Source organism: Marmota flaviventris, chromosome 1 (genome assembly GCF_047511675.1).
Source record: "Marmota flaviventris isolate mMarFla1 chromosome 1, mMarFla1.hap1, whole genome shotgun sequence".
Taxonomy (NCBI): Eukaryota; Metazoa; Chordata; class Mammalia; order Rodentia; family Sciuridae; genus Marmota; species Marmota flaviventris.
This window is the reverse complement of record NC_092498.1, coordinates 138,765,248-138,792,563: the sequence shown is the minus strand read 5'-3', so window position 1 is coordinate 138,792,563 and position 27,316 is coordinate 138,765,248. Positions and strand designations below refer to the sequence as shown.

Genomic DNA, 27,316 nt, shown 5'->3' with positions numbered 1-27,316 from the left:
GGAAGGAAAAGCAAAAAAAAAAAAAAAGGGGGACCGCCGCGCACGCGCACTCGGCGAAACTTGCGCCGGCCCCTGGAAAGTGAAGTCACGTGAGAGAAGGTGCGGGAAAATTGGGACCGCCGCGCACGCGCACTCTGCGAGGCCCACCGCGGGTCGACTCTTCGCGTAGGCAGAGGCGCGAAGCGCGTGCGTGACGAAGTTTCCGCAATTTCTTTGCGGTCCTAACTTCCCTTCGAAGACAAGGCCAGCCATCATATCTTGCTATCTTAGGTCCGTCAGGAAGTCGGTTAGGACCCGCTACCGTCTCCTGTTGGCGGGCCAGGCGGTCAGACAGCCGTTTGTTGATCTGGGCCGACGCGCTGCTGGCCACCCAGGCCGGGTTGAGCCGGGTTGAGCCGGGCTGGCAGGCGCTGGAGTCCTGTCAAACAGGCTTTACTGTTTGACAAATATCTCTCCATCTATGTCCTGGGTTCCAGGTTGAAAACTTTTGCAGTCCACCTACTTTCTCACTGCAGTTATGCCGGGTTCCGGTTTTGCCCGTGGAATTCAGCGCAGAGATGAAGAGACAGGGTTGTGTGCTGAGGAATCATAATATAACCAGTACCTGGTCTGGCACGAAGTAAGACTATCATATTGAGAAAGCACAGTGAGAAAGTGTAGTGAGGTCTCATCATTTTATGTTATCTGGGCATCCATGTTGAACGTGAATGTCGTTTTCTGGTCCCAGAAGCAGAGGTCAGTCACTTGTGACACTTTCCATTTCTACACCTCCTCTTAGTTCTCAGTGTGGTCGATGCAAATATCTCTGTCTTCTGCTGTCTGCCTCCCAAGGGGACAATTGGAGGTAGCCCACTTGTCAGGCCTTGCTCACCTTCACACCCAGTATGCCCTGTGCAGATATGGCATAGTGACCATTTTTTGGTCACGTGTAACCTGAAACTGATGTCTTCTTGCTTTAAACTCACCAATTAAAACTCTCCACAGGAAATCTGTTTGGATACCTTAGCCCCACAAATGGTATTAATCCACAGACGGCACCCTCTCTCCCTTTATATTTCCTGACCATGGTGTATGTGGTCTCCAAGCCTGTGGTGTATTCCCCAGAACGTGTAAGTATTAAAATCTTTTATCTCCACCTTGTATCTTTCTTAATCTTTGTGTCTTAAATATCCTGATTTATAGGAGTACTGTCCATCTTAAAGATTCTAATTTACAATCCTGCTTAGAACTGTGGGAATGTTATAGGCAGGAAATGACTTCTATGTTGGATCTTAAAAGACATGGAGGCATTCATGGGACAAAGAAAAACAGGATATTTCTAGAAAAGGGAAAAGCATGCCCAGGACATGTTGGGGAACTAGGTGAATGTGTATAAAGATAAACTGGAGCAGATTGTAAAGCGGTTTGGAACCACCAGAAGCTAAGACCTGGAGAGTATTGTCGGATTTGTTTTTAAAAACATCACTCAGGAACAAAGGAAAGGGATTGAAAAAAGAGTACTGGGGCTGGGGTTGTAGGTCAGTGGTAGAGTGCTTGCCTTGATGTGAGACCCTGGGTTTGATCCCCAGCACCACATAAAAATAAACAAATAAAAATAAAGATTAGCCTCTCAGTGTCACAAATTGCTGTGTGTGCGCGGAGGACCGAGCTAGCTCACAATAAACACCTCTTTGCTGCTTAAAAATAAATAAATAAAGATTTAAAAAGAAAGAAAATGTTGTAGGTAGGGAGGCCAGTTAAGATTCTGGTGCAGTAGTCTAGCAGGGAGAAAATAAGGTCTAACAATAGGGCCTAACAGTGGGTTTGGGGTTGGTGATGTAGCTCAGAAGTAGAGTGAATGCTCATTATACTCCAGGACCTGGGTTCGATCCCCAGCACCAAAAAGAAGGGGAAAAAAAAATAGGGTTGAAGAAGTAAGGATGGAATTAAGAAATGCTCATAGGATAGAATTCATAAGGCTATGATGAACAAATTTAGGATAAAAGAATAAATTATATGATGCATTATAAGGAGCTTAGCACCATAATTAACTATTGTATTTATCCAGTAAATATGTGTGTGTATAAAATAGTCATCAGAGATAACAAAGTAATCTTATACAACAAGTTTGATTGATATAAAGTTTTTGATAGAAAAAATCCATTGTATATGTATATGTGTTTGGGAGAAGTTCAGAAAAATCTGCTTTGAGTTTGCCTACTGAAGTAGTAAATAGAATGAGCTACCAAGACAAATGATAGAAATTACAAGAGGAGAAACCTGCTATGAACTAAGTTGTTTAAAGTGAATAGTGATTATTAGAGACTGCGAAAGGTGTTGGGGAGGGAGGTAAAGAAGGAAGAAGGGTGCTTAGATATGATCATTAAATGCTGTATGCATGTATGGAAGTATCATGGTGAATCCCATTAATATGTACAATTAATACATGTTAATAAAATAGGAAGGCTTCATGTAGTAGTGTCATGGAGTTGGAAAACTGAAGCAGTGTGAAGGCTCCTCCTGTAAAGCACCAGTTCTTGCGATCAAGTTAGAAATATTTGAGACATATCACTCAGAGTAACAGGCATGAGTTTATTGTGAAGGGATAGGAAAAGAGAAAGGGGACACTCTCAAGGGAGATAGTGGATCCTGTCAGAGAGGAGAGGGACCATGTGCCTCTCCTGCACAGAGAAGTTTCCAGTGAGTCCCACTCAGGTCTACCTCTTGATTTTGACTGACATCAGACTTTCCAATACCCACTGCCATGACAACTCTAGATTACCTTGGCCCAAGTTGACAAATTGTAATTGTATTCGTTTTTTTTTTTTTTTGTGTGTGTGTGTGTGTGTGTGTTATGAGGGATTGAACCCAGGGGTCTTAACTACTGAGCCATATTCCCAGCCTTTTTTATATTTTGATTTTCTCCAGTTACTATGCTCCTCTAAGAATTATTTCAACATTTAACAAATATTTACTCAATATCTTTCATGTGTTATATCCTCTTGTGGGTAAGGATTACACTGGTGAGCAAAATAGGATATCCTCCCTGCCCTCTTGGAGCTTACTGTTTAACAGAGGACACCAACATAAAATAATCATACAAACAGACATATCATTATAAATTACAATAATTTATAATAAAGGAAAGTGAAGGGTATGTGAAAGAATGTGATAGGAAGATTAATTTGGATTGGAGTTCATGGAAAATACTACAAAAGAATATGTCTAAGTTGAGCTCAGAAACAATAAATTAGATTCAGCCCTTATGGATTTGTACTCAGGTGAAGAGACAAGTCATTAAATAATTATGTAAATAAATGTAAAATTGAAAAAAAGTTGTAAAATTTTATTTTTTGGAGAATTTAATTTTTTTGCAAAATTTTATTTTCTTTTAGTACTAGGGATTTTCACTTGCTAGGTACTTTCCCACTGAGCTATACCCCTAGCCGTTTATTGTGTATTATTTTATTTTGAGACAAAGTCTCACTGAGTTGCTCAAGCAAGCCTCAAATTTGTGATCCTCCTGCCTTAAGCCTCTCAAATAGCTGGGGTAACAGGTGTGTGCCAACCACATCCAGCTTTAAATTCGGATTTTTATGAATCAATTTAGGAAGGAGAACAGCCTATAGAAAGATTCTAGGATAGGAAACTTGAAATATTTAAAGAAGTAATATTCTGTACTATCTAGCCAATTTTTCTATAGATTTTAAAGTGCAGTAAAAATAAAGTATGTAAACCTGGTATAGTGGTGTCATAGACATTTTATAAGAGATACCAAAAAGAAAAATTCTCTGAGATTGATTGTCATCAATAACTGCAGACTAATTTGTCACAACTAGTCTCTGAACAATTAGAGGTTTGTTCTTGACTGAGACAAGAGTCTTTTGTCCAAAATCATTTTCTTATCACTTGGTTGGTGAGACTGTCATTAGTCTCCTCACCCTTATTAGATAGGTATATGATTGGAGACCTTAAAACACTCCCTAAGACCTTTTGCTGGAAATTTCTAGTCCAGAAGTCAGTATGTTTGTTTATCTAATAATTTAAGCAAAGTTATTAAAACTTTCCACTTAATAATGTCTAGTCTTCCATTCCATACTACACTTTTTTTTTTTTTGGTACCAGGAATTAAACCCAAGGGCACTCAACCATGGAGCCACATCCCCAGCCCATTTTATTTTCTTATTTTGACATAAGGTCTCACCAAGTTGCTGAGGGCCTCACTAAATTTCTGGAGCTGGCTTTAAACTCAGATCCTCCTGCTTCAGCCTCTTGAGCCACTGTGATTACAGGTGTATGCCACTGCACCCTATACTGTAATCTTAATCTAATATGCATAAATATTTGAATTACTCCAGCCATACAAAAGATCTAATTTATGTTATTAATAAATATTTGGGGACTGGGGTTATAGCTTAGTTGGTAGAGTGTTTGCCTAGCATGTGTGAAGCGCTGGGTTCAATCCTTAGTACCTCATAAAAACAAATAAATAAAATAAAGGTATTGTGTCTGTCTACAACTAAAAAAAATTAATAAAAAAAAGAAATATTTGGGGCCCTGGGGTGTATCTCAGTGGTAGAGTATATGCTTAGCAATTACAAGGCCCTGGATTTGAATCCCAGAACCATTCCCCCACTCCCCAAAAAAATAATGGAAAAAGAAAGAAAATAAACATTTGTAGAATATACACAAAGATAGTTAAAGATAAATGGCTACATCAGTGTTTTTCCTGTGTCCTCTACCTCAATCTTTGCTTGTTAGAATTTTATTGGTCCTTCCATATTCAAATGCCATTCTGTGTATATTATTGCTATATGCAAATCATTTGAGTTTTAGGTCTTCAAGCCATTTTTCCTAGTGTATCATAAGCTCCTAGAAGGCTAGGTCTTTCTCTTGTTTATCTTTGTATCTTCTGTGACATTGCTTTGTAGGACATTAATATTTTAAACGTCAATGAAGTACATTCAATGAATAGAGTAATAATACAATTATATTTCTGGTGGAAATTGGGGTCTAGTATATTTAAGATGTTAGTATCAAATATGACAACATTAATAACCTCCTATCTTCCTAACTTTACACAGGTATTACTAAAACTTTATGCAATTTCTCTTTCTCACAAAGACTTGTCTATAAGTGGGCAAGTTTTAAGCAGACCTCCCTTCTACTCTTTCTTTCTTTTCCTATTTAATTTCCTTCTTACAGCTCTATTTATCTTTTCACTATGATTCATTCTGCTTCTTTTAATAAAATAAATAATAACTCCTACCACTTACCCCTTCTACAGTTCTTTATGCTTCTTAAAACTTTATTTCCTTGTCACCTGCTCTTTCTATTTTTGGCCTTTCAGGCTGACTTTTCTCCACTTGTTGTCACCTTGCTGGCTGCCCTCAAGGTACAGTGCATGACTAGGTAAGGAGGAGCCCGGCTGGGTCAGGGTTGTGGCTTTTGTTCATTTCTTTGGGAATTGCAACCTGACTGAGAAGGATCACTGCATAAGAGTAGCTGGGACTAAAGTCCTTATGGCCTTGTTACCGGAGGTTAGCACCCTGGAGGACAAGTGGGATTTGGTAAGATCAGAAGTTGCCCCTCTTGTCTTTTTTGACCCCTCCCTTTTCTTTCTGCTCTGTATTTTTCACTCACAGTGTCTCCATTTTCTTCATTTCTCTGTCATTTATTATTCTTTCTTTTAGTGAACTTTATTTTTTTTCTTTATTAAAGGTCTGTCCTTTCTCTTTTAAAATGTAACTTTTTCTACCTCTTCTCTATTTTATTCTTTTTTTTAATTTTTTTTTTTTTTTTAGTTGTAGGTTGTCACGAGGGGGCAAATTACAACTTATGCGGTCTAGGGGAGAAATAAAGAATGTCCATGCGCTTCTGCCCCTTTCAATGCTTTATTCACTCAAATTACTCAATACAATTTCACTCTATAGGTTCTTAATCAAGAAAACGACAATCCCTTAATGCTAGGCACTGCAATAGACATAATCAATTTACAGCAAACAATTCTAGATTAATTCTAAGCACTGCAAACACACTTAATCAAACACACTTGATAGGCTAATGACAGACATTCCCTCTGTGTGCTAAGTTCTAAAGTCTTAAGCCTTAGGCTTTATGACCAGCAGATGCACACTCACTCAGACTGTGGTCACCAGGTCCGGAACCAAGGTAGGCTTTTCCTGGCGTGGAGTGGTTGATCAATTGAGGGAGAGGGTCATAGGGAGAAGTTGTGGCACTTACCAAGGTCCAGAGAGGTGGTAGAGTTTGAGAGCGGTGAGGATCACGCAGAGGCTTAGGAAATGGTGACAAGTGATGGGATGTCAGGTCCTCATCAGGCTCTCCAGCTTGAGTGCATCCTTGTTTCAGCTGGCTGAATTACTGTTTATTTGTTTTATTATTTATACTAAATTTGGGGGGTTTTGACCCCCCTTTCAGTCCTTATCAGCTACCACCAGATTTCTCAGTGATATCATTTACCCTGGGGTCAGAAACATCTGATTCCACCCTGATCTTCTTGCCTTTCCCTCTTATCAGGCAAGCACAGCCTGCCAGGGGCTTCAATCTGTTTATCAGGGTGAAGGGAAGTAACTTGTTTGAGGCCATATTGGAGGGTTCTTTGGGTGTGCCTGGTGAAACTTCAGGTTTCAAACTGGAGTTTTTAAAATGGAGTTGCTTAGGCTCAGGCCTACGGCCATCCTAACAGAGGTGAGAGGTGAACACAATACCTTTATTTTGTTTATTTATATGTGGTGCTGAGCATGGAATCAAGGGCCTCACGTGTATTAGGCAAGCACTCTACCGCTGAGCCACAACCTTAGCCCTCATTCTTCTTTTATTAGTTTTCTCATTCAGTTTTTTTATATTTATTTTTTTAGTTATAGGTGGACACAAAATCTTTGTTTTACTTTTATATGGTGCTGAGGATTGAACCCAGTGCCTCATACATGCTAGGCGAGCGCTCTGCCTCTGAGCCTCAATCCCAGCTCTCAATTTTTCATTCAGTCTTTTTTTTTTTTTTGGAACCAGGGGTTGAACTCAGGGGCATATGACCGCTGAGCTGTATCCCTGGCCCTTTTTTGTATTTAGAGAAAGGGTCTCACTGAGTTGCTTAGAGCCTCACCATTGCTGAGGCTGGCTTTGAACTTGGGATCCTCCTGTTTCAGCCTCCTGAGCCACTGGGGTTACAGGCAAGCACCACCACGCCCAGCTCATTTAGTCATTTTCTACTCACTTCTGTATTTTTATTTTATTTTACTCTTTCCCAGAGAAGCAGAAATAAGGAAAAATGGAACAATTCTTTCTTCCTAGAGCCTTTTCAGTCTTTTTAAAAAATCTTTTTTCATTGTAGATTGACACAACATCTTTATTTGTTTATTTTTAAACTTTATTTTGTTTATTTTTTCATGTGGTGTTGAGAATTGAACCCAGTCAGTGCCTCAAGGATGCTGGGTGAGCGCTCTACCACTTAGCCCCAGCTCCAGCCCTCTTTAGACTTTTTTATTCATTTTCAGACTTGTATGTTTTGATTAGGCTTTGAAGAAGAATTTGTGTTGAGGAGGTGGCTAATAAACAGTGAAATTGGAGTTAGGTTGAATATTAAATGTAAAAGGCTTAATTTTTTTCTTTTCTATTTAGGTTTTTTCTGCAATACAATGGATACAATTTATTATGGCAATTCTGAGGTATGTTTATTTAATCTCACATAGTAGGACTATATAAACTAGTGTAAGCAAAACTGGAGCATTCTGCAGTTTCTACATTTTCTCCCTGGGGATTTGCTCTTTAGTTAGTGAAAAATTATATTCTTTACTTACTCCATTGATATTTTCTGACTAATAAAATGTAACATCAATAACAATAACAACAGAAAAGCAGATAGAGGGATAACATCTGAAATGAGTGGACAACCTGGTCAATAGGAGTGATTGCAAAACCAATAAATAGCAAAGTGCTCACTTTGTCAGCACACATATTAAAAATTGGAATGAGGGGCTGGGGTTGTGGCTCAGTGGTAGTGTACTTGCCTTGCACACATGTGGCACTGGGTTTGATCATCAATACCACACAAAATAAATGAATTAGTAAAACAAAGGTAATGTGTTCATGTTCAATTAAAAAAAAATTGGAATGATAGAAAAGATTGGCACAACCCCTAAACAAGGATGACATGTAAATTCGAGAAACATTCTATACTTTTAAAAAGACAAATGCAGTTTATTTTTCATCAATTTTATCAGAAAAAAAATCAATAGCAAAAGTGAAGGACCAGTTTTAATGATCATCTCCTGGGTCTCTCAGTATTATAGGTTCAAGTTCACTTATTTCCTATGCTGTATTCAAGAATACGCCGAAATCTCCAGAGGTGAGTAGTCACTCTTTGAATTTGTGACTTAGCCTTTAAAATAAATGACAAAGAAGTAGTCTCAGAATTATGGAATAAATCTACAAATTATTTATAAATTCCTCACTATGATAAATTGAAATGCTTTAGGCCTGTCAATAGAGCTCCCTTATTTTCCAGGTAATTGTCTTTGCCATCATTTTCTTTTTCTTTTTAACTTTTTTTTTAGTTGTTTATGGACCTTTATTTTATTCATTTTATTTATGTGTGGTGTTGAGAATTGAACCCAGTGCCCCACACATGCTAGGTAAGCATTCCACCCCTGAGCCACAATCCCAGCCCTTTGCTATCATTTTCAATTCTTAGAGATGAACTTTTTTCCCCCTATAGTTCTGGGGATTAAACCTAGGGCTTCATGCATGCTAGGCATGTGGCTACTTCCCCAGCCCTTTTTGTTTTGAGACCATGTCTTGCTAAGTTGCCCAGAGGGTACTTGAATTTATGATCTTTCTGCCTTAGCCTCCTGAGGTGCTGGGATTACAGGCATATGATACCATATCCAGATTAAGATGAATTATTAAATTCATTTCTTTGGTGTACATTAATTATTAAGATAAGGAAACAGTGTTGTCTGAAGCCTGTATTTGCTCTAAGGATGACAGAAGTGAGTTTCTGATTTCAGTACTTGGGAAAATTGCTAGTGAGGCTAGGAGATAGTTCAAGGAGTTTGCTATATGAAAGATATTTGTTTTTCTGCTCTGTCCTTCTAGGCAATTATAATTTAATGTTAAGCAAAAATACATTATTCGGGACATTCAGTTGGTAGAGTGCTTGCTTCTCATGCACAAGGCCCTGGGTTCAATCCCCAGCACCACACACACACACACACACACACACACACACACACACACAAATACATCATTCATACCGAAAAAGCCAAGTTAAAAACTTTCTGGCTTGTAGAGTACTAGGGAGAGTGATATATTTGCTAGCTCAGTAAAAAATTTTAAGAGAAATGGCCAGGTATGGTGGTGCATGCCTGTAATCCCAGCAGCTGGGGAAACTGAGGCAGGAGGATTGCAAGGCTGAGGCTAGCTTCAGCAATTTAGTGATACTGTATCTCAAAATAAAAATAAAGAAGGGTGGGGGTATAGCTCAGTGGTACAGTATTCCTATCACTCTTTGGTACTATACTCTCCAGTACTAAAAAAAAAATATTTTTTTATTTGAACCCAGGGGAGCTCTATCACTCAGCTACATCCACAGGTTTTCCTCTAGTTAATAGTTCTTTATATCCTTCAAAAAGATATATGTTCCCCTCCACCTTCCTTTTTATTTTTTTTTTTTTTAACTTTTCAGTACTAGAGATTGAACCCAGGGTCCCTTTACTACTAAGGTACATCTCCAGACATTTTTTTTTTTTTTTGAGACAGAGTCTTGCTGAGATGCTTAGGGCCTCACTTAGTTGCAGAGGCTGGCTCAGAGGTGCAATCCTCCTGCCTCAGGCTCCCCAGTTGCTGGGATTGTAGATGTGTGCCACTACTCCTGGCTTTTTATGGTATCTTTTGAAAGCCTTTCCCTCTCCTCTAATTTGAAATGGCTAAATTTTGGCGGGGAGTTCTTTTTAGTTATACATGGCAGGAGAATCCATTTTGACAGAATTATAAAAGAATGGACTATATCTTTTTCTAATTCAGTCCCTAGTACCTCCCCTTTCTCTTCCTTTTCCAACTCCCTCTTCCCTTCTCTCTGCTAATCTTTCTGTCATTTACCCATAGTTTTTTTTCAATTAATTTATTGTGAATGTACACAATTGTGAGATTCACTGTGGTATATTCATGTATGTACATATGTCAGATTCATTCTACTGTTTTTCCTTTTCCCATCCTTCCCCCTTTCCCTTCATTCCCCTTTGTCTACTCTACTGAACTTCTATTCATTTTTAAACACCCCCCCATTTATTATGCATTAGCTTCCACATATCAGAAAAAGCATTTGACCATTGGCCTTTGGGACTGGTTTGTTTCACTTAGTATGATAGTTTCCAGATCCATCCATTTACTGGCAAATGTCATACTTTCATTCTTCTTTGTGGCTGAGTAGTACTGCAATGTGTGTTTATATATATATATATATATATATATATATATATATATATATATATATATATATATATATCACATTTTCTTTATTCATATATCTTTTGAAGGGTACCTAGATTGGCTCTATAGCTTAGGTATTGTGAATTGTGCTGCTAGAAACATTGATGTGGCTGTGCAATTATAGAATGCTGATTTTAAATCCCTTGGATGTAAACTGAGGAGTGGGATAACTGGGTCAAATGGTAGTTTCATTCCTAGTTTTTTGAGGAATCTCCATACTGCTTTCTAGAGTGGTTGCACCAATTTACAGTCCCACCAACAATGTATGAATGTACTTTTTTCCCTACATCCTTGTCAACACTTATTGTTATTTGTATTCTTGATAATTGCCATTCTGACTGGAGTGAGATGAAATCTCAGTGTAGTTTTAATTTGCATTTCTCTAATTGCTAGAGTGAATATTTTTTCATGTATTTGTTGACCATTCACATTTCTTCTTTTGAGAAGGGTTTAGTTCCTTTGCCCATTTATTGATTTTTTTTTTTTTTTTTTTGGTGTTAAGTTCTTTGAGTTCTTTGTATATCCTAGATATTAAAGCCTTGAGGAGCAGGTGGCAAAGATTTTCTCCCATTCTGTAGGCTCTCTCCTCATGTTCTTTTTTTGTGGGGGAGCGGGGATACTGGGTATTGAACTCAGAGGCACTTAACCACTGAGCCACACCCTCAGCCCATTTTTTGTATTTTATTTAGACACAGGGTCTTACTGAGTTGCTTAGGGCCTCAGTAAGTTGCTGAGGTTGGCTTTGAACTTGTGATACTTCTGCTTCAGCCTCCTGAGCTGCTGGGATCACAGGAATGGGCCATCACACCCAGCTGTCCTCGTGTTCTTGATTGTTCCTTTTGCTGTGAAGAAGCTTTTTAATTTGATTCCATCCCATTTATTGATCTTTTCTTTTATTTCTTACACTATAGGAATCTTGTTAAAGAAATCAATACCTGAGCTGATATGTTGGAGTGTTGGGCCTACATTTTCTTCTAGCAGGTGCAGGGTTTTGGGTCTAATTCCTAGGATTTTTATCCACTTGGGAGTGGAGTTTTGTGCAGGGTAAGATATAAGGGTTTAATTGTATTTTGCATATTTCCAGTTTTCCCATCACCATTTGTTAAAAAGGGTGTTTTCTCCAGTGTATGTTTTTTGGCACCTTTGACAAGTATGAGATACCTGTGTTTATGTGGGTTTGTCTCTGTCTTTTGTTCTATTCCATTTGTCTTCATGCCTGTTTTGGTGCCAGTACCATGCTGTTTTTGTTACTATAGCTCTGTAGTATAATTTGAGGTCCAGGATTGTGACGCCTCCTGCTTCACTTTTCTTGCTAAGAATTTCTTTGGCTCTTCTGGGTCTCTTATTTTTACAAATGAATTTTATGACTTATTTTTCTGTTTCTATGAAGAATGTTATTGGAATTTTGATGGGAATTGCATTAAATGTGTATAGCACTTTTGATAGTATGGCCATTTTGACAATATTAATTCTGCCTATCCAAGAACATTGCGGGGGTGTCTTTCTATCTTCTAAGATCTTTAATTTCTTTATCTAGTGCTCTATAGTTTTCATTATAGAGATCCTTCATCTTTTTTGTTAAATTGGTTTCCATGTATTTCATTTTCTTTTTTGAGGCTATTGTGAATGGATAGTTTTTCTGATTTCTTTTTCAGCAGATTCATCATTGGAGTATAAGAACACGGTTCATTTATGGGTGTTGATTTTGCATCCTGCCACTTTGCTGAATTCATTTATGAGTTCTAGAAGTCTTTTGGTGGAGTTTTTTGGGTCTTCTAAATATAGAATGGCAAACAGATAATTCAAATTCTTCTTTTCCTATTTGTATCCCTTTAATTTCCTTTTCTTGCCTAATTGCTCTGGCTAGAATTTCAAGGACTGTGTTGCATAGGAGTGGTGAAAGTAGCCATCTGTCTTGTTCCTGTTTTTACAGGAAATGCTTTCCATTTTTCCCCATTCAGAATAACATTGGCCTTGGGTTTGTTGTATATAGCCTTTACAATATTATTCCTTCTATTCCTATGTTTTCTAGTGTTTTAAACATGAATAGGTGCTATACTTTGTCAAATGCTTTTTGTGCATTTATTGAGATTCTTGTTTTTACGTCTGTTTATGTAGTGAATTACATTTATTGATTTCCATATGTTGAACCAACCTTGCATCCCTGGGATTGAATCCACTTGATCATGGTGTACTATCTTTGTAATGTGTTTTGTTTGTTTGTTTGGTTGGTTTTTTTATCGAGAGAGAGAGAGAGAATTTTAATATTTATTTTTTAGTTTTTGGCAGACATAACATCTTTGTTTGTATGTGGTGCTGAGGATCGAACCTGGGCCGCACGCATGCCAGGCGAGCGCGCTACTGCTTGAGCCCCAGCCCCAGCCCATGTAATGTGTTTTTATATGTGGTTTGGCAGTTTGTTTGTTTTTTTGTTTTTATTTTGAATACTTTTATTTATTTGTTTGTTTGTTTGCTTATTTATTTATTTATTTATTTTATGGTGCTGAGGATCAAACCCAGTGCCTCACACATGCTAGGCAAGTGCTTTACCACTGAGCCACAACCCCAGCCCTTGCCAGTATTTTATTAAAAATTTTTGCATTGCCAAGCGTTGGGCACACACCTGTAATCTCAGCAACTTGGGAGGCTGAGGCAGGAGGATCACAAGTTCAAGGCCAGCCTCAGCAATTTACTCCTAAGCAACTTAGTGACACCCTGTCTCAAAATAAAAAACAGAAAAAGATGGGATATAGCGCAGTGGTAAAGGACCCCTGGGTTAATTCCCAGTACCAAAAAGAAAAACAAAAAGAGAAGGAAAAAAAGGATTTTTGCATCTGTGTTTATCAAGGAGGTTTTCTTTCTTTGATGTGTCTTTGTTTGATTTTGGTAGCAAGGTGATACTGGCTTTATAGAATGAGTTTGAAGGAGTTCCTTCTTTTCTGTTTCATGGAAAATTTTGAGGAGGATTGGTATTAGTTCTTCCTTAAAGCTCTGGCAGGACTTGGCTGAGAATCTATCCAGTCCTGAGCTTTTCTTTGTTGGAAGGCTTCAATTCATTACTTCAGTTTCATTACTTGAAACTAATCTGTTAAAGTTTTCTATATTCTCCTTATTCAATTTGGGTAGGTCATGAATCTCTAGGAATTTGTCCATGTCTTCAAGACTTTCTAGCTTATTTGAGTAAAAATTTTCAAAACAGTTTCTGATTATCCTCTGGATTTTAGTAGTGTCAATGATGATGTTTCCTTTTTCATCTTGGATTTTAATAATTTGAGTTTTTTCCCTTTTTTTGTTAGCTTGTATAAGGGGTTGTCAATTTTGTTTATTTTGGTTAGCTTGTATAAGGGATTGTCCATTTTGTTTATTCTTAAAAAAAAAACAACAACTTTCTGTTTCATTGATCTTTTGATTTTTTTTAACCTCAATTTCATTGATTTTGGCTCTGATTTTAATTCTTTTCCTATCTTCTACTGATTTTGGTGTTTCTCGTTTTCTAGAGCCTTGAGATGTAATGTTAGATTATTTATTTGATGTCTTTGTATTCTTTTAATGTATGAGCTCAATGCTATGAACTATTCTCCTAGAACTGTTTTCATATTATCCAGAGATTTTGATATATTGTATTACTATTCTCATTTGTTTATTTCTCTCATGATTCTTCTGCTATCCATTTATCATTCATAAGTATATTAGTCTCCAGGTGTCAGTTTCTATTTTTTTAATATTTACTTTTTAGTTGTAGTTGGACACAATATCTTTGTTTTATTTATTTATTTTTATGTGGTGCTGAGGATTAAACCCAGGGCCCACATGCTAGGCAAGTGCTCTACCTCTGAGCCACAGCCCCGGCCCCTAGTAGTTTCTATTTTTTATCTTGTTAATTTCTAATTTCATTCCATTATGATCTGATAGAATGCATGATATTATCTTTGTTCTTTTGTATTTGCTAAGATTTGCTGTGTGGTCTAAAATATGGTTTATTTTAGAAAATGTTCCATGTGTTCCTGAGAAGAAAGTGAATTCAGTCATTGGTGTATGAAATATTCTGTAGATATCTGTTAAGTCCGAATTGCTAGCTATATTTTTTAGTTTTTTGTAGCATCTGTATTGATTTTTTTTTTTTTTTTTTTTGGTGACCAATTCAGTGATGAGAGAAGCATGTTAAAGTCACCCAGTATTATGTGTTGTGGTCTATTTAATTCTTTTTTTTTTTTTTTTTGGTACTAGAGATTGAACTTGAGGGCACTGAGCCATATCCCCAGCCCTTTTTAATATTTTATTTAGAGACAGGGTCTCGCTAAGTTGATTAGGGTCTTGCTGAGTTGCTGAGGCTGGCTTTGAACTCATGATCCTCCTCCCTCAGCTTCCCAAGCCGCTGGGATTACAGGAGTGTGTCACTATGCCTGGCTTCTGTCCTTATTCTGTATGTTGGGCATTTTCATAATAATATGTCTTGGAGTGGATCTATTGTGATTTTGTATATTTTGAGTCCTACATGCTTCCTATATTTGAATTTCCATTTCATTCTTAAAGTTTAGGAAATTTTCTGGTATTTCATTGAAAAGATTGTGCATTCTTTTATTTGTATTTCAGAGCCTTCATCTCTTCTGATGAGTCTTAAATTTGGCCTTTTAATGTTATCTCATATTTCTTGAATATTATGTTCATGGTCTCTTAACATCTTTTCTCTGTGGTCAATTTTATTTTCAAGATTGTATACTTTGTCTTGGAGGCCTGAAAATCTGTCTTCAAACAAATCTAGTCTATTAGTGATGATTTCCATTGAATTTTTTTTAATATTTATTTTTTAGTTGTAGTTGGACACAATATTTTCATTTTATTTATTTGTATGTTGTGCTGAGGATAGAACCCATGGCCTCGGATGCACTAGGCAAATGCTGTACTGCTGAGCCACAACCCCAGCCCATCCATTGAATTTTTAATTTGGTTTATTGATTCCTTCATTTCAAGGATTTCTGTTTGATTCTTTTCAGAATCTCTATATCTTTATTGAAGTAACCTTTCACTTTCTGTATTTTCTCTCTGATTTCACTCCTTACATTGTCTTTTACCTCATAGAACTGTTTAATTATGAACTTTCTAAATTCCTTCTCTGAAATTTCCTCCACTGTAGTGTCAGTGAATTCTGTTGAAACATTTTGGGTTGTTTGGGATGGTTTATTCTCTTGTTTTATCTTACTGTTTATATGTCTACCTATCAGTATGGTTTTGACTTCTTTTAAGTGAAGGACTACTTTGTGAGCCTCTTTTTCTTAAGAGCTCTGTGTCATGTGAAAATCCACATAATGAAATTTTAATTCAACATGTGACCTCTGCTGATCCCAATATCAGCCCGAGCCCTATTTACTATAGTCACTTCTGAGCCAGACTTCATTCTGTTTAGCCTTATAGGAACAAAAACTTGTTGCAGTTGATCTCTGCTATTTCTGGTATTCATTTAACCTATAATAAAGTTCTGGAACAGGTCAAAAAATTAGTTATTAAATTTAGTAACTTATTATACCTTTAAGTGAAGGCTCAAAGGAGGGAGAAATAAGATTGGGCAAATAGAATCGGAAAAAGGAGAGGAAGAAGCTGTAAAAGGGTAGTTTACACCAAGATAGAAAGGAGAGAGAGAGAGGGATGGATATTGTAGAGAAGCAGGTATAAACTAGTGCTGGGAAAACAAAGATAGGAAGATTGATTCCAATTAATGCTTTAAACCACTAGATTAAATACATTCAAATGGGTTGTAGGTACAATATTGGCTATTGGGTTAACAATTATTCAAATTAAGGAATTATTTATATGATCAAAGTTGACTTTAGAGTTGTTTATAGTATATAATATCTAGGTGAAGAAAATTCTTGTTGAATTTGGATTTCATTGGTGGTTGGACATTTAAAAGATGTCCATCAGTTTTTGGCTGTGATTCTCTCCTGAGTTGCAGGGGGATGGGGACCAATTTCCTACTTGTTATGAATGTCCTTCCATCAGTTTCTGGTTTGTCAGCTCAAGGGCCTTCAGCTGACTGCTTGGATGGCACAGTGTTTCTACTGTGTTTGTATTTCAGGATGTAGACTCTGGCTTGTCCCTGTGGTTGCTGTATGTCACTGTGCACCCATTCCCCTCTATTGGATGGTTTTCATGGTAGTGAAGGTCTTGGTTCCTGTATGTGGGTGCAGGAACTCTGGCTGTGGATCTTCCGCCCATGATCTGTGGTGCAGAAGTATTCCCCCAGCCAATGCTGCTCTCTGAAATACCATAACTTAGAGTCTTCAGTGGTTCACCTGGACTATAGTTTCTACTGCCCAGGTTGTGAATGTTGTGTGTTGATTCCCTCTGCTTGCTTAGTACAATGCAAAGATCCTTGAATATTCAAATAATTCTGGTCACTTGCCAGTTGTGATCACAGTTCAGGCGGTGTACCTGTTAAAGCTGATATCAGCCTCTTTCTGTTGGGTCTCTGTGCCACTGTATATTCAGACAACTGTCCTTCTGATAGGCCCTGTGATCCTGGCCCTGCAATCCAGATCCTGGGGACTATCCTTGGACTTCCTATGGTGCCTTCCCCCAGTGTCAGTGGTTGGGAGCCTGGTGAATCTGCCTTCCTTTGTTAGGGGCCAAAGCTTTGTTGCCTCTATCTGAGTTGAGCAAGCAACAGGAGGCTCTGCAGAGCTTTTTGCCCTTGCCTGGGTCACAGAGACTGAGCAGGGCTAGATGCACACTTCCTTGAGCCAGGTCCCCTCCAGCCTGCTCTGTTCCCCTTGTCTGCATTGGAGGAATGGGGAGGGCGATTTCAGCAATTTAGAGTTAGTAGTGGTTCTTCTAGAAGTTCTTGTTGGCCAGGTATTTAAAAGGTCCTACTGCAGGGGACTTCCCTCTGGTTTAGTTTGCAGCTGTCAGGCATGAGAAAATAGTGTGCTAATTTAAGAGAGTGACTAGTTGGCTAATGGCTCCACAGGATGGCTACAGACCCCCAGCTTTCTTTTCACAATTTGGTTTTAAGCTGTTTGTGCTGGTTTTTTTGTGTGTAGGGGGTTGAGTGGGGGGTGGGTGGAGCGAGAATACCAGGGCCTGAATTCAGGGGCATTCATTCGGCCAGTGAACTACATCCCCAGCCCTATTTTGTATTTTATTTAAAGACAGGGTTTCACTGAGTTGCTTAGTGCCTCAGTTTTGCTGAGGGTGGATTTGAACTTGGGATACTCCTGCCTTAGCCTCCTGAGCTCCTGGGATTATAGGCGTGCATGTTTGTGCTGTTTTAAGGAGCCTTCTGATACAGTTGTGCTTTTAGTTTTGTGTGTCTTTTCAACCATTTTTAAATGGGTAAGCTTAAGAGAGTGTCTCTTCCCCTCTTTTCTCTCTCTGATGCCCCTATCCTGCTTCTCATCCACCATTTTAGGGTTGGGAGGTGGTTAGGGCACTGTTTGTTTTCTGCTCTGGTACCCTATCTTCCAGTCTCTCCAGGTCTCCAATATTGAGTCTTAGAGCATTTATTTTGTCACCCATCTCTCAATTCTGCCTTTCCTCCACTGCCTCCTTTCTGTGTTTTGAGGAGATCAGGACTGTTGCCTACCTTGCTTCTGCCATCTTCCTCTGGGATTCACCTGAATTAATTAATTAATTTATATATATATATATATATATATATATATATATATATATAGTGGGTGGACACAATACCTTTGTTTTTTTAATTGTAGATGGATACAATACCTTTATTTTGTTTATTTATTTTTATGTGGTGCTGAGGATCCCCCAGTGCCTCACACACGTGCGAGGCAAGCATTCTACCATAGAAACACTGTGCCATCCAAGCAGTCAATTGCAGGCCCTTGAGCTGACAAACCAGGCCCTCCTCCTGAATTTTTAAATTCTCTTTTAGAGCCTTTTGTGTTTTGTTTAGGAAAATTTCACTAATCAGAGGTTGAAGGCATTCTTGTATATTATTTAAAAAATAACTTCATCCTTTTTTTTTTTTGCCTTTCACATATAGGTCTTTGTACTATCTGAAACTGATTTTTTGAGTATAGTAGGGGAGGTATAAAGTAGGGGTCCAAGCAGGGCATGGTGGCACATCCTGCCGGCTGGGGAGGGTGAGGCAGGAGGATCGCCAGTTCAAAGCCAGCCTCAGCAAAAGCGAGGCGCTAAACAACTCAGTGAGATCTTGTCTTTAAATAAAATACAAAATAGGGCTGGGGATGTGGCTCAGTGCTTGAGTGCCCCTGAGTTCAATCCCTGGTACCAAAAAAAAAAAAAAAAAAATAGGGGTCCAATATCATTTACTTCCCTTGTGGATACCTAATTGTTCTAGCATCATGTTTTAAAAAGACTACTGTTTTCTCCACTGATTGAAAAAGCCACTTTTTTGGCGCTGGGGTTGTGGCTCAGCAGTAGAGCACTCACCTAGCATGTGCGAGGCCGTGGGGTTCGATCCTCAGCACCACATAAAGATAAATAAAAAAAGAAATTGTGTTCAACTACAACTAAAAAATAGATATTTTTAAAAATAAAAAAGCCACTTTTATAATATATCTAAGATTCATATGTATATATACTTGGGTTTGTTTTGAGCTGACATTTCTCTTCTTATTTGTCAATTTTTCCATTCCTATGCTAATACACAGTATCTGCACTCTAGTTATATATGAAATCTTAAGTTGTGATGGGAGTAAGTTTTACTTCTCCTTTTTCTTTGAGAGTTTCTTGGTTATCTTGATATTTCATATTTCTGCATCAGATTTAAGTTGGCTTATTAAGTTCCACAGCAAAATCAGTTTAGATTTAATTGTGATTGCATTTAATCCATAGATCAATTTAGGGAGAACTCACATTTTTTTAAAATACTGATGCCCTGTCATTTTTTAAAAAATATTTTTATTAGTTGTTGATAGATCTTTATTTTATTTATTCATATATGGTGCCAAGAATCGAACCCAGTGCCTCCCACATGCCAGGCAAGTGCTCTACTGCTGATCCATAGCCCCAGCCCCAGAACTGACATTTTTACAATATTGCATCTTATAACTCATGAGCATGATGAGTTATAAGATGCAAAAACTTCACTTTAGTTTTTTCTTTAGTCTCTCAATAAATATTTTATAATTTTTCCCATAGATGAATCAAAATTACTTTAAAATAAATGGGAATGGGTAGGCTAAAAGGAAAAGGATACAAAAAAGTAAGGGGACAAACTTCATCAACATGGTCAGAAATTGAAAGGGAACATATTTTTATTTTCTTTAAAGTCCTCAACTGCACACCTAAACACTTAGTCTATGATCTCATTTTCTAATTTTAGAAGATGTTGGCTATACATCTAGAGCTTTTCAGTTGTTCATTTGTGGTGTGTCTCACCACAGAATTTGTTTATCTCCCATTCTTTATTTAATTCTGTATATCTGAGAAAGGAGTGTCCCTAGGAGTAAGATCGGTGCTAATCCATCCATGAGTACTTCAAGTCCAGTATGGTTGAGATACTGTGATTAAAGATACACACCTATTTAGAGTCTTCCTTGCCATTCATTCCCTTTGATCAACCAATGACTGATGCCCTGGCAAATTAACATCCAATTTTCTACTTGAAGCATAAAATGTAAAAATAATTAATTGTTCTCATAATTACATTACTTGAAATGAGAATTTTATGACTTTTGACAGATAAGGCCACTTTTTTGTCTGAGCTTCTCTGACCTGCTACTGGGAATTTGCTGGCTTACTGAGGCACTTCTCTATGGAACTTCAATAGCCAATAAGGACATTATCTGCTATAACTTGCAAGCACTTGGACAGGTAAGCACTACTAGACTGACTGCACCTTGAAAGCAAGGCACACTCAGGGTAGGAAGCAAAGAAAGCAAGAGTGATCCATCGTGGGAATGGAGACCAATTTGTTTATTGTTACACTTTGAAACAATACCTTTTTATCTTTTTTGTCTAAAAAGAACTATTTATTTATCATAGAAATTTTGGACAATTCCTAGAAGCATAAGGGTAGATTAGGTAATTAAAAAATCAGCCAGCTATAATCATGCTTTAATATTTTAAATATATATCCTTATGATTATTTTCTGAATATGTATATATATATATACTTGTTTAAATATTTTTATTAATTGTTGATGGACCTTTATTTTATTTACTTATTTATATGCAACCCAGTGCTTCACATATGCTAGGGAAGCACTCTACCACTGAGCCACAACCCCAGGCCTCAATGTATATTTTTAAATATATAAAATAAGCTAGGCATGGTGGCACATGCCTGGAATCCCAATAACTTGGGAAGCTAAGGCAGGAGGATTGCAAGTTTATATATGATGCCAAGAATCAAACCCAGGCAAGTGCTCTACTGCTGAGCCATAGCCCCAGCCCCAGAACTGACATTTTTATAATATTGCATCTTATAACCCATGAGCATAATGTATCTCTTCACTTTAGTGAAGGTTGTTAGGATTATAGGCCTAAGCTGTTATGAAATATTTTTCTACAACATCTTTTGAAATGACTGCATGGTTTTGTATTATGGGAATATAATGCACATCAGGTTTCAAAAATACTACAGATAATCATATAATGGGTCATATATGTAACTTTCAAGATTTTTTTTTTAAGTGCTGGAGATCAAACCCAGGCCTCATGCATGCTAGGCCAGCACTGTGCTGTTGAGCTTTTCCGCCAGCCACTTCTATGGATTTTATCGATGCATTAACCTGCATAGTACCCTTAGTATATGACCTTTGTAATTTCTGAGACTCACAATGTGAAAAAAGTAGAGGTTAAAATGCAGTGTATACCCATTGCTGGGTATTTCTTCTAGAATTTGTTATTAGAGGAGAGATTTCTTTCAATTTCGTAGGAGGCTGAGCATCCCTAATTTAGAAATCTGAAATGCACCAAAATCTGAAACTGTGGAAAATTCCACACCTCACCTCATGTAATAGTTTGCAGTAAAAATGCAGATACATTCAAACATGTAAAACTTTTGTATAAAATTACCTTTGAGCTTGTATAAGAGGTGTATATGAAACAAATTTCATGTTTAGATTTGTGTGTATCCATAACATATCTTCTTATATATGTGGAAATATTCTAAAATCTGAAAAAATTCAGAATCCTAAACATCCCCAGGTATTTCAGATAAGGGACACTGAACCTATAAAATGTAATTGATGGTATGAAGTTTATGCATTGATATTACCTGTATTTTATGAGTTTAAAATGCCTTAGAGACATACTTTGCTCAATTCTGCTAATAATTTCATGAGTTAAGACTAAAGCCATATTATTTTTTCATAACAAGAAATAATATTGTAATTTTAAAAAATTATTTAAAAATCCTGTATTAGAATCCTGGACCATTAATAATAACACTACCTTTTTTTGATGTAGATTTGACTAATCTTACCTTTTTTTTTACAACTGTATTGAGCTACATGTACAATAAATTATATGTATTTTTTTTTAAAGAGAGAGAGTGCGTGTGTGAGAGAGAGAGAGAAAGAGAGAGGTAGAGAGAGAGAATTTTTTAATATTTATTTTTTAGTTTTCGGCAGACACAACATCTTTGTTTGTATGTGGTGCTGAGGATCGAACCCGGGCTGCACGCATGCCAGGCGAGCATGCTACCGCTTGAGCCACATCCCCAGCCCCAAATTATATGTATTTAAGGTGTACAATTTGATCAGTTTTGATATGTGCATAACATCATGAAATCATCACTATATTTCAAGATAGCAAACATTCCTATTTTCAGCACCCCTCAAAATTATTTACAATGTGTTTTCCTTGACCTCATGGAGTATTAACTGCTTTTAAAAATACTTACTGATATTTCCAATATGTGGTCACTTCTAGTCTGTTGATTGTCTTTCCCCATGATAATGGGTCACACTTTCCTGTTCATTGTATATCAAGTAATTTAGGATTGCATCTTAGACACTGTGAGTACTGTGTGACATATACTCTGGGTCCTTTTATAACTTTCTGGGATTGCTGGTGTTTTTGTTTTGTAGGCATTCAATCTGATTAGATCAAGAATATAAATTCACATCACCATATGTGGAAGTGTTTTAACTGTATCTCATTCTGTAAGCCTTGAATTTGCTGATTTGGTATTGTCATACACATGCATGATAGTTAGTTTGAGACTTGTGTGGGATTCACACACAAAATTAAGGCATGCTCTTTTCTGACTCTCTCACTTGTGGGATTCCTTCCATACATTCCTGCCTAAAAGGAACTCTTTCTGCCATATACTGTGGTACACATCTGTAATACTAATGACTTGGAGGCTGAGACAGGAGGATCACAGATTTGAACGCACCTCAGCAACTTACTGAACCCCTAAGAAACTTGGCAAGATCCTATCTAAAAATAAAACATTTAAAAAAAAAAGGCTGGGGAGGGCTGGGGTTGTAGCTCTGGAGTTGTAGAGCACTTGCCTCTCAAGCATGAGGCACTGGTTTAATCCTCCGCACCACATAAAGATAAATAAATAAAGATATTGTGTGCATCTACAACTGAAAAAAAAAAAAAAAGGATGGGGTATGGCTCAGTGGTAAAGTACTCCTGGGTTAAATCCCTAGTACCAAAAAAAAAAAAAAGACTCATATCCTAAGGGAGTATTTATTAGAATTTTAGGTGTCTTGACTAAGGTTTACACTGGGAGGCAGTCCGATGGGGTGGAGGGGTGTGTAAAAATTTGGGAGATTCACTTCTATGTACTTCACTTAAGTTTGACTTTCACAAACCACCTGTTTTTCTTTACTTTTTAGAAACTCAAGTACGTTTTTTATATTTCTCTTAGATTTCTTATTTGTAATCAGAGGCAAGGATGAACTAGAGAGGGTTTAAACACAATAGCTTATTTTGTTCATTTGGTTTTTATTTATTTATTTTGGTACCAAGGATTGAACCCAGGTTCATTCAACCACCGAGCTACATCCACAGCCCTTTTTTGTATTTTATTTAGAGACATATTCTTACTGAGTTGCTTAGGACCTCACTAAGTTGCTACTGGCTTTGAACTTGCGATCCTCCTGTCTCAGCCTCCTGAGCTGCTGGGATTACAGGCGTGTGCCACCATGACCAGCTTGGCATTTAAAATTTTTTTAAAAATTGGGATAAAATATGGGCTGGGGTTGTGGCTCAGCGGTAGAGTGCTCGCCTCACATGCACATGGCCCTGGGTTCGATCCTCAGCACCATGTAAAAATAAATAAGTGAAATAAAGGTATTGCGTCCAACTATAAATAAAAAATAAATTTTAAAAAATTGGGATTAAAATATATAAAACATAATATTTGTGATGTTAACCTTTTGTGCATGAGTATATATGTGTTGTTAGTTACTAGGAATTGAACCCAGGGCCTTGTACATGCTAAGCTAGCACTTTACCACTGAGCTACATCCCTAGCCCACCTCACTCCTTTTTAAAAAAATTTTGAAACACTATCTCACTAAATGTTCAGAGTGGCCTTAAACTTGCGATTTTCCTGGCTCAGCCTTCTGAGTAGCTGGGATTACAGGTAAAGGCCTCTATGTGTATCTAATCTTAATCATTTAAAGTGATTTTAAATATCCATATTGTGCAGCCATGACTAGTATTGTCTCCAGAACTTTAGTGCATTCAGTTTCTTTTTTCTCAAAGTAGACCAAGATGGAGCAACCAGTACCATTCAGGGAGAGAAGGCGGGAGTTCCCCAAAGCAAAAGGGGCAGCTGCTGGGACAGCCCTTAGTCTCTCCCTTTATTCACAAGAATAGCTCCTCTGATTAGACTCAAGGCAAACCTAGCCTTCTTCTAAGTCTCCAGCAGTTGGCTCAACAATTTTACCAGCCACCTTGCATCCTGAACTTGGAAGTGGGATTGCTTGGAGAACCAGGTCTGACCAAGAAAGCTGGAGTAGGGACTGTTCTCAGATCCCATTCTGCGGTGCCAGTTTGTTACTGAAAACTCAGTCCTTGTCCTCAGTGCCAACCAATGATGAGGACACAGTTTTGAGAAAAAGGGAAAAATGAAGTTTTTGCTTTGCTAGCCAAGGAGAAACACAGGGGACTTCTGTCCCAGAGGCTGTGATTCTCTCTTATTAGAATTAAATATATATATGTGTGTGTGTGTGTGTGTGTGTGTGTGTGTGTGTGTGTGTATTTCAGTTGTAGGTGGACACAATACCTTTATTTTATTTATTTGTACGTGGTTCTGAGGATCGAACCCAGGGCCTCACATATGCTAGGTGACCATTCTACCACTGAGCCACAACCCCAGCCCATTTTTAAAAATAGGATTGTCATGGCTGTGTCCTCCCCAGTCCATTTTGCTAAGATCAGATATTGATAAGATTTTTTTTTAGTTTGTTGTTCTGTTTGTCTAGTGAGGGATGATTGTAGGAAGGATCTCAGGTTAGGGATTGTTCCTGAGGTAGCCATTTGAGAGATATTATAATAGAGGATATCTGGGAGGGCAGCCACAATAGCATCATTACCTCATAATTACCTTGTGGCCAGAGTATACCTGGTCACCACATGAAAAGCTAAATCTTATTCCTCTAAGATGTACTACAGTTGTGGGTCCTTGAATCCAAGCCTTGATGTATACAGTTTATATACATAGGTCCCCAGGGTCTATAGCTGGATGCCAGGAGCTATTTTGTTTGTCCTGGGGTCTCATGCCTGAGAAGTATTCATCTATACACAGAAGAGACTGTAACTTTTGGCTAGTGTCATATATTTTGGCAAAGTATGTTTCTAAACCTGCGTTGGATAAGATTGTTTTCAGGAACCTCTGGAGGTATGGTTTGTATTGGTAATATTGAGAAAGAAATCAGTATGTTGTTCTATACCTATGAATTTTTTATTAGTGGCTGAGCTGTTAATAGGAGTGAGAAAGTTTCATTAGTATACAATTTTGTGTCATTGAGAACCTTAACCTCTTCCCATGTTAGGGTAACATTGTGATAATAGACATCAAACTCATTGTTTTTATTGGATTTATGAGGTTCCCATTGTGGTTTTCAATCTGGACTATTAAAGACCGAGGTGTAGTTATGTAAGTTAAATTTTTCTTTTTTGAACTTTTTATTATTTTATTTTTTTGTTTTCGGCGGACACAACATCTTTGTTGGTATGTGGTACTGAGGATCGAACCCGGGCCGCACACATGCCAGGCGAGTGCGCTACCGCTTGAGCCACATCCCCAGCCCAAATTTTTCTTATTTTTAAAAAATTAAAAATTTTTAAAATTTTAAATTTATGTTTACATATAATTTTAAATTACATTAACATACAGATAGAATATGTTACGTTTACATCTAACACATGCTGTTATATACATGAGACTATGCTCTAAAATGTTTCATTTAAAACAGACATTTTTTAAAATATTGAATACAGTTGGGAAGAGGTCAAGATATTAACATGGCATATATTTTAGGTTAAATATAATTCTAGATGCATTGCATATTATTTGTTTTACAGTATATAATATCTATATTTTATGTATCTCTGTTCATATTTATATGTTCATACTGGAGAATTAAACTGAAATTATCCTCATAAACTAATTTGTTTTTTCTGTCTCATTCTACTGTCCTTCCCATCCCCATAGCCTCACTCCTCCCCTCATTCCCTCTGCACAATCCAAAGTTCCTTCATTCTTTCCTACTCCCCCTACCACACACACACACTATGGATCAGAGAAAACATTTGGCCTTTGGTTTTGGGGGGATTGGCGTATTTCACTTAGCATGATGTTCCCTGGTTCTGTCCATTCACCTGCAAATGCCATAATTTCATTCAACCACTGAACCACATCCCCAGCCCTATTTTGTATTTTATTTAAGATAGGATCTCACTGAGTTGCTTAGGGCCTCACTAAGTTGCTGAGGCTGGCTTTGAACTCATAATCATACTGCCTCAGCCTCCCAAACCACTGGGATTACAGGTATGCGCCACCATCCCTGGCTCATTTTTCTTTAAGGCTGAGTAATTTTCCATGTGTATATGTACCACATTTTCTTTATCCATTCATCTGTTGAAGGGCACCCACTTGACAGGAGCTACCATCAAACTTCAGACAACCCCACCTATTGGCAGAGAAGGGAAGCTGAGAAAATTTTCGAAAGCCAATGGAAACTATCCTTCAATTTTCCACCAAGACTTTCTTTTATATATATTTTTACTTTTTAAAAAAATCTCTATATATTTTTCTCTTACCTGTCTCCCTGGATTCTGTTTCTCACTTCTTTCATACTAATAGCCAACCTCTATTAATTCCTCCTTTGCTCTTAGTATAAATTTTTATCTCTACTCTCCTTTTCCCTCATAAACATCGCATCTTACACTACTTCTTCCTTTGTTGTCCATCATTAGAAATGGTAAACCCTTTAGCAAACTTACTGTTTATATTGTAGACAATAACAGAACACATAATTTCTGTTTATTACACCTTAATAGGATCTATTTGGTTTAAAGGTGTATATTGTTTGCATTGGGTGCTGTTAATATTGGTCTCCCCCTTAAATTGTTGTGCAGTTACCACTTCTGTCTAATTCTAAAACAATTTCATCATTCAGAAAGGAAATACTGCAAGGCTTGGTAGTATGCACCTATAATCCCAACTACTCAGAAGACTAAGTCAAGAAGATTGTAAATTCAAGGCCAGCCTGGACAATTTATTGACACCCTGTTTCAGAATAAAAATTTATAAAGGTTAAGGATGTAGCTAAGTGGTAAAGTGCCCCTAGGTACAATTCCTAGTAGAGAGAGAGAGACAGAGAGGGACAGACACAGACACACTGACTGACTCAGAGAGAGAGACTCTGACTGACTT

General features: G+C 37.5%; 1 protein-coding gene and 1 non-coding gene across 7 annotated transcripts in view; both read left to right on the top strand.

The window, feature by feature from the left end:
* Positions 1 to 17: 17 nt before the first annotated feature.
* Tmem116 (transmembrane protein 116) overlaps positions 18 to 27,316 on the top strand; it is a 41,344-nt gene continuing 14,045 nt past the window's right edge. For 3 of the 6 annotated variants that reach the window (XM_071616942.1, XM_071616938.1, XM_071616933.1), the window contains exons 1-5: positions 486 to 735; positions 985 to 1,109; positions 7,618 to 7,664; positions 8,281 to 8,344; positions 20,149 to 20,280. In XM_071616942.1, coding sequence (XP_071473043.1) covers positions 708 to 735; positions 985 to 1,109; positions 7,618 to 7,664; positions 8,281 to 8,344; positions 20,149 to 20,280 — 396 coding nt within the window. In that variant the 5' untranslated portion in view covers positions 486 to 707. Of the gene's footprint in view, positions 100 to 130; positions 271 to 485; positions 736 to 984; positions 1,110 to 5,329; positions 5,392 to 7,617; positions 7,665 to 8,280; positions 8,345 to 20,148; positions 20,281 to 27,316 lie in introns of those variants that run through there. The other 3 variants (XM_071616945.1, XM_027949208.2, XM_071616947.1) reach the window with 3 other exon arrangements.
* LOC114103488 (U6 spliceosomal RNA) lies at positions 8,078 to 8,179 on the top strand. The gene has a single exon (XR_003584683.1). It is a non-coding gene; the product is annotated as a U6 spliceosomal RNA (small nuclear RNA).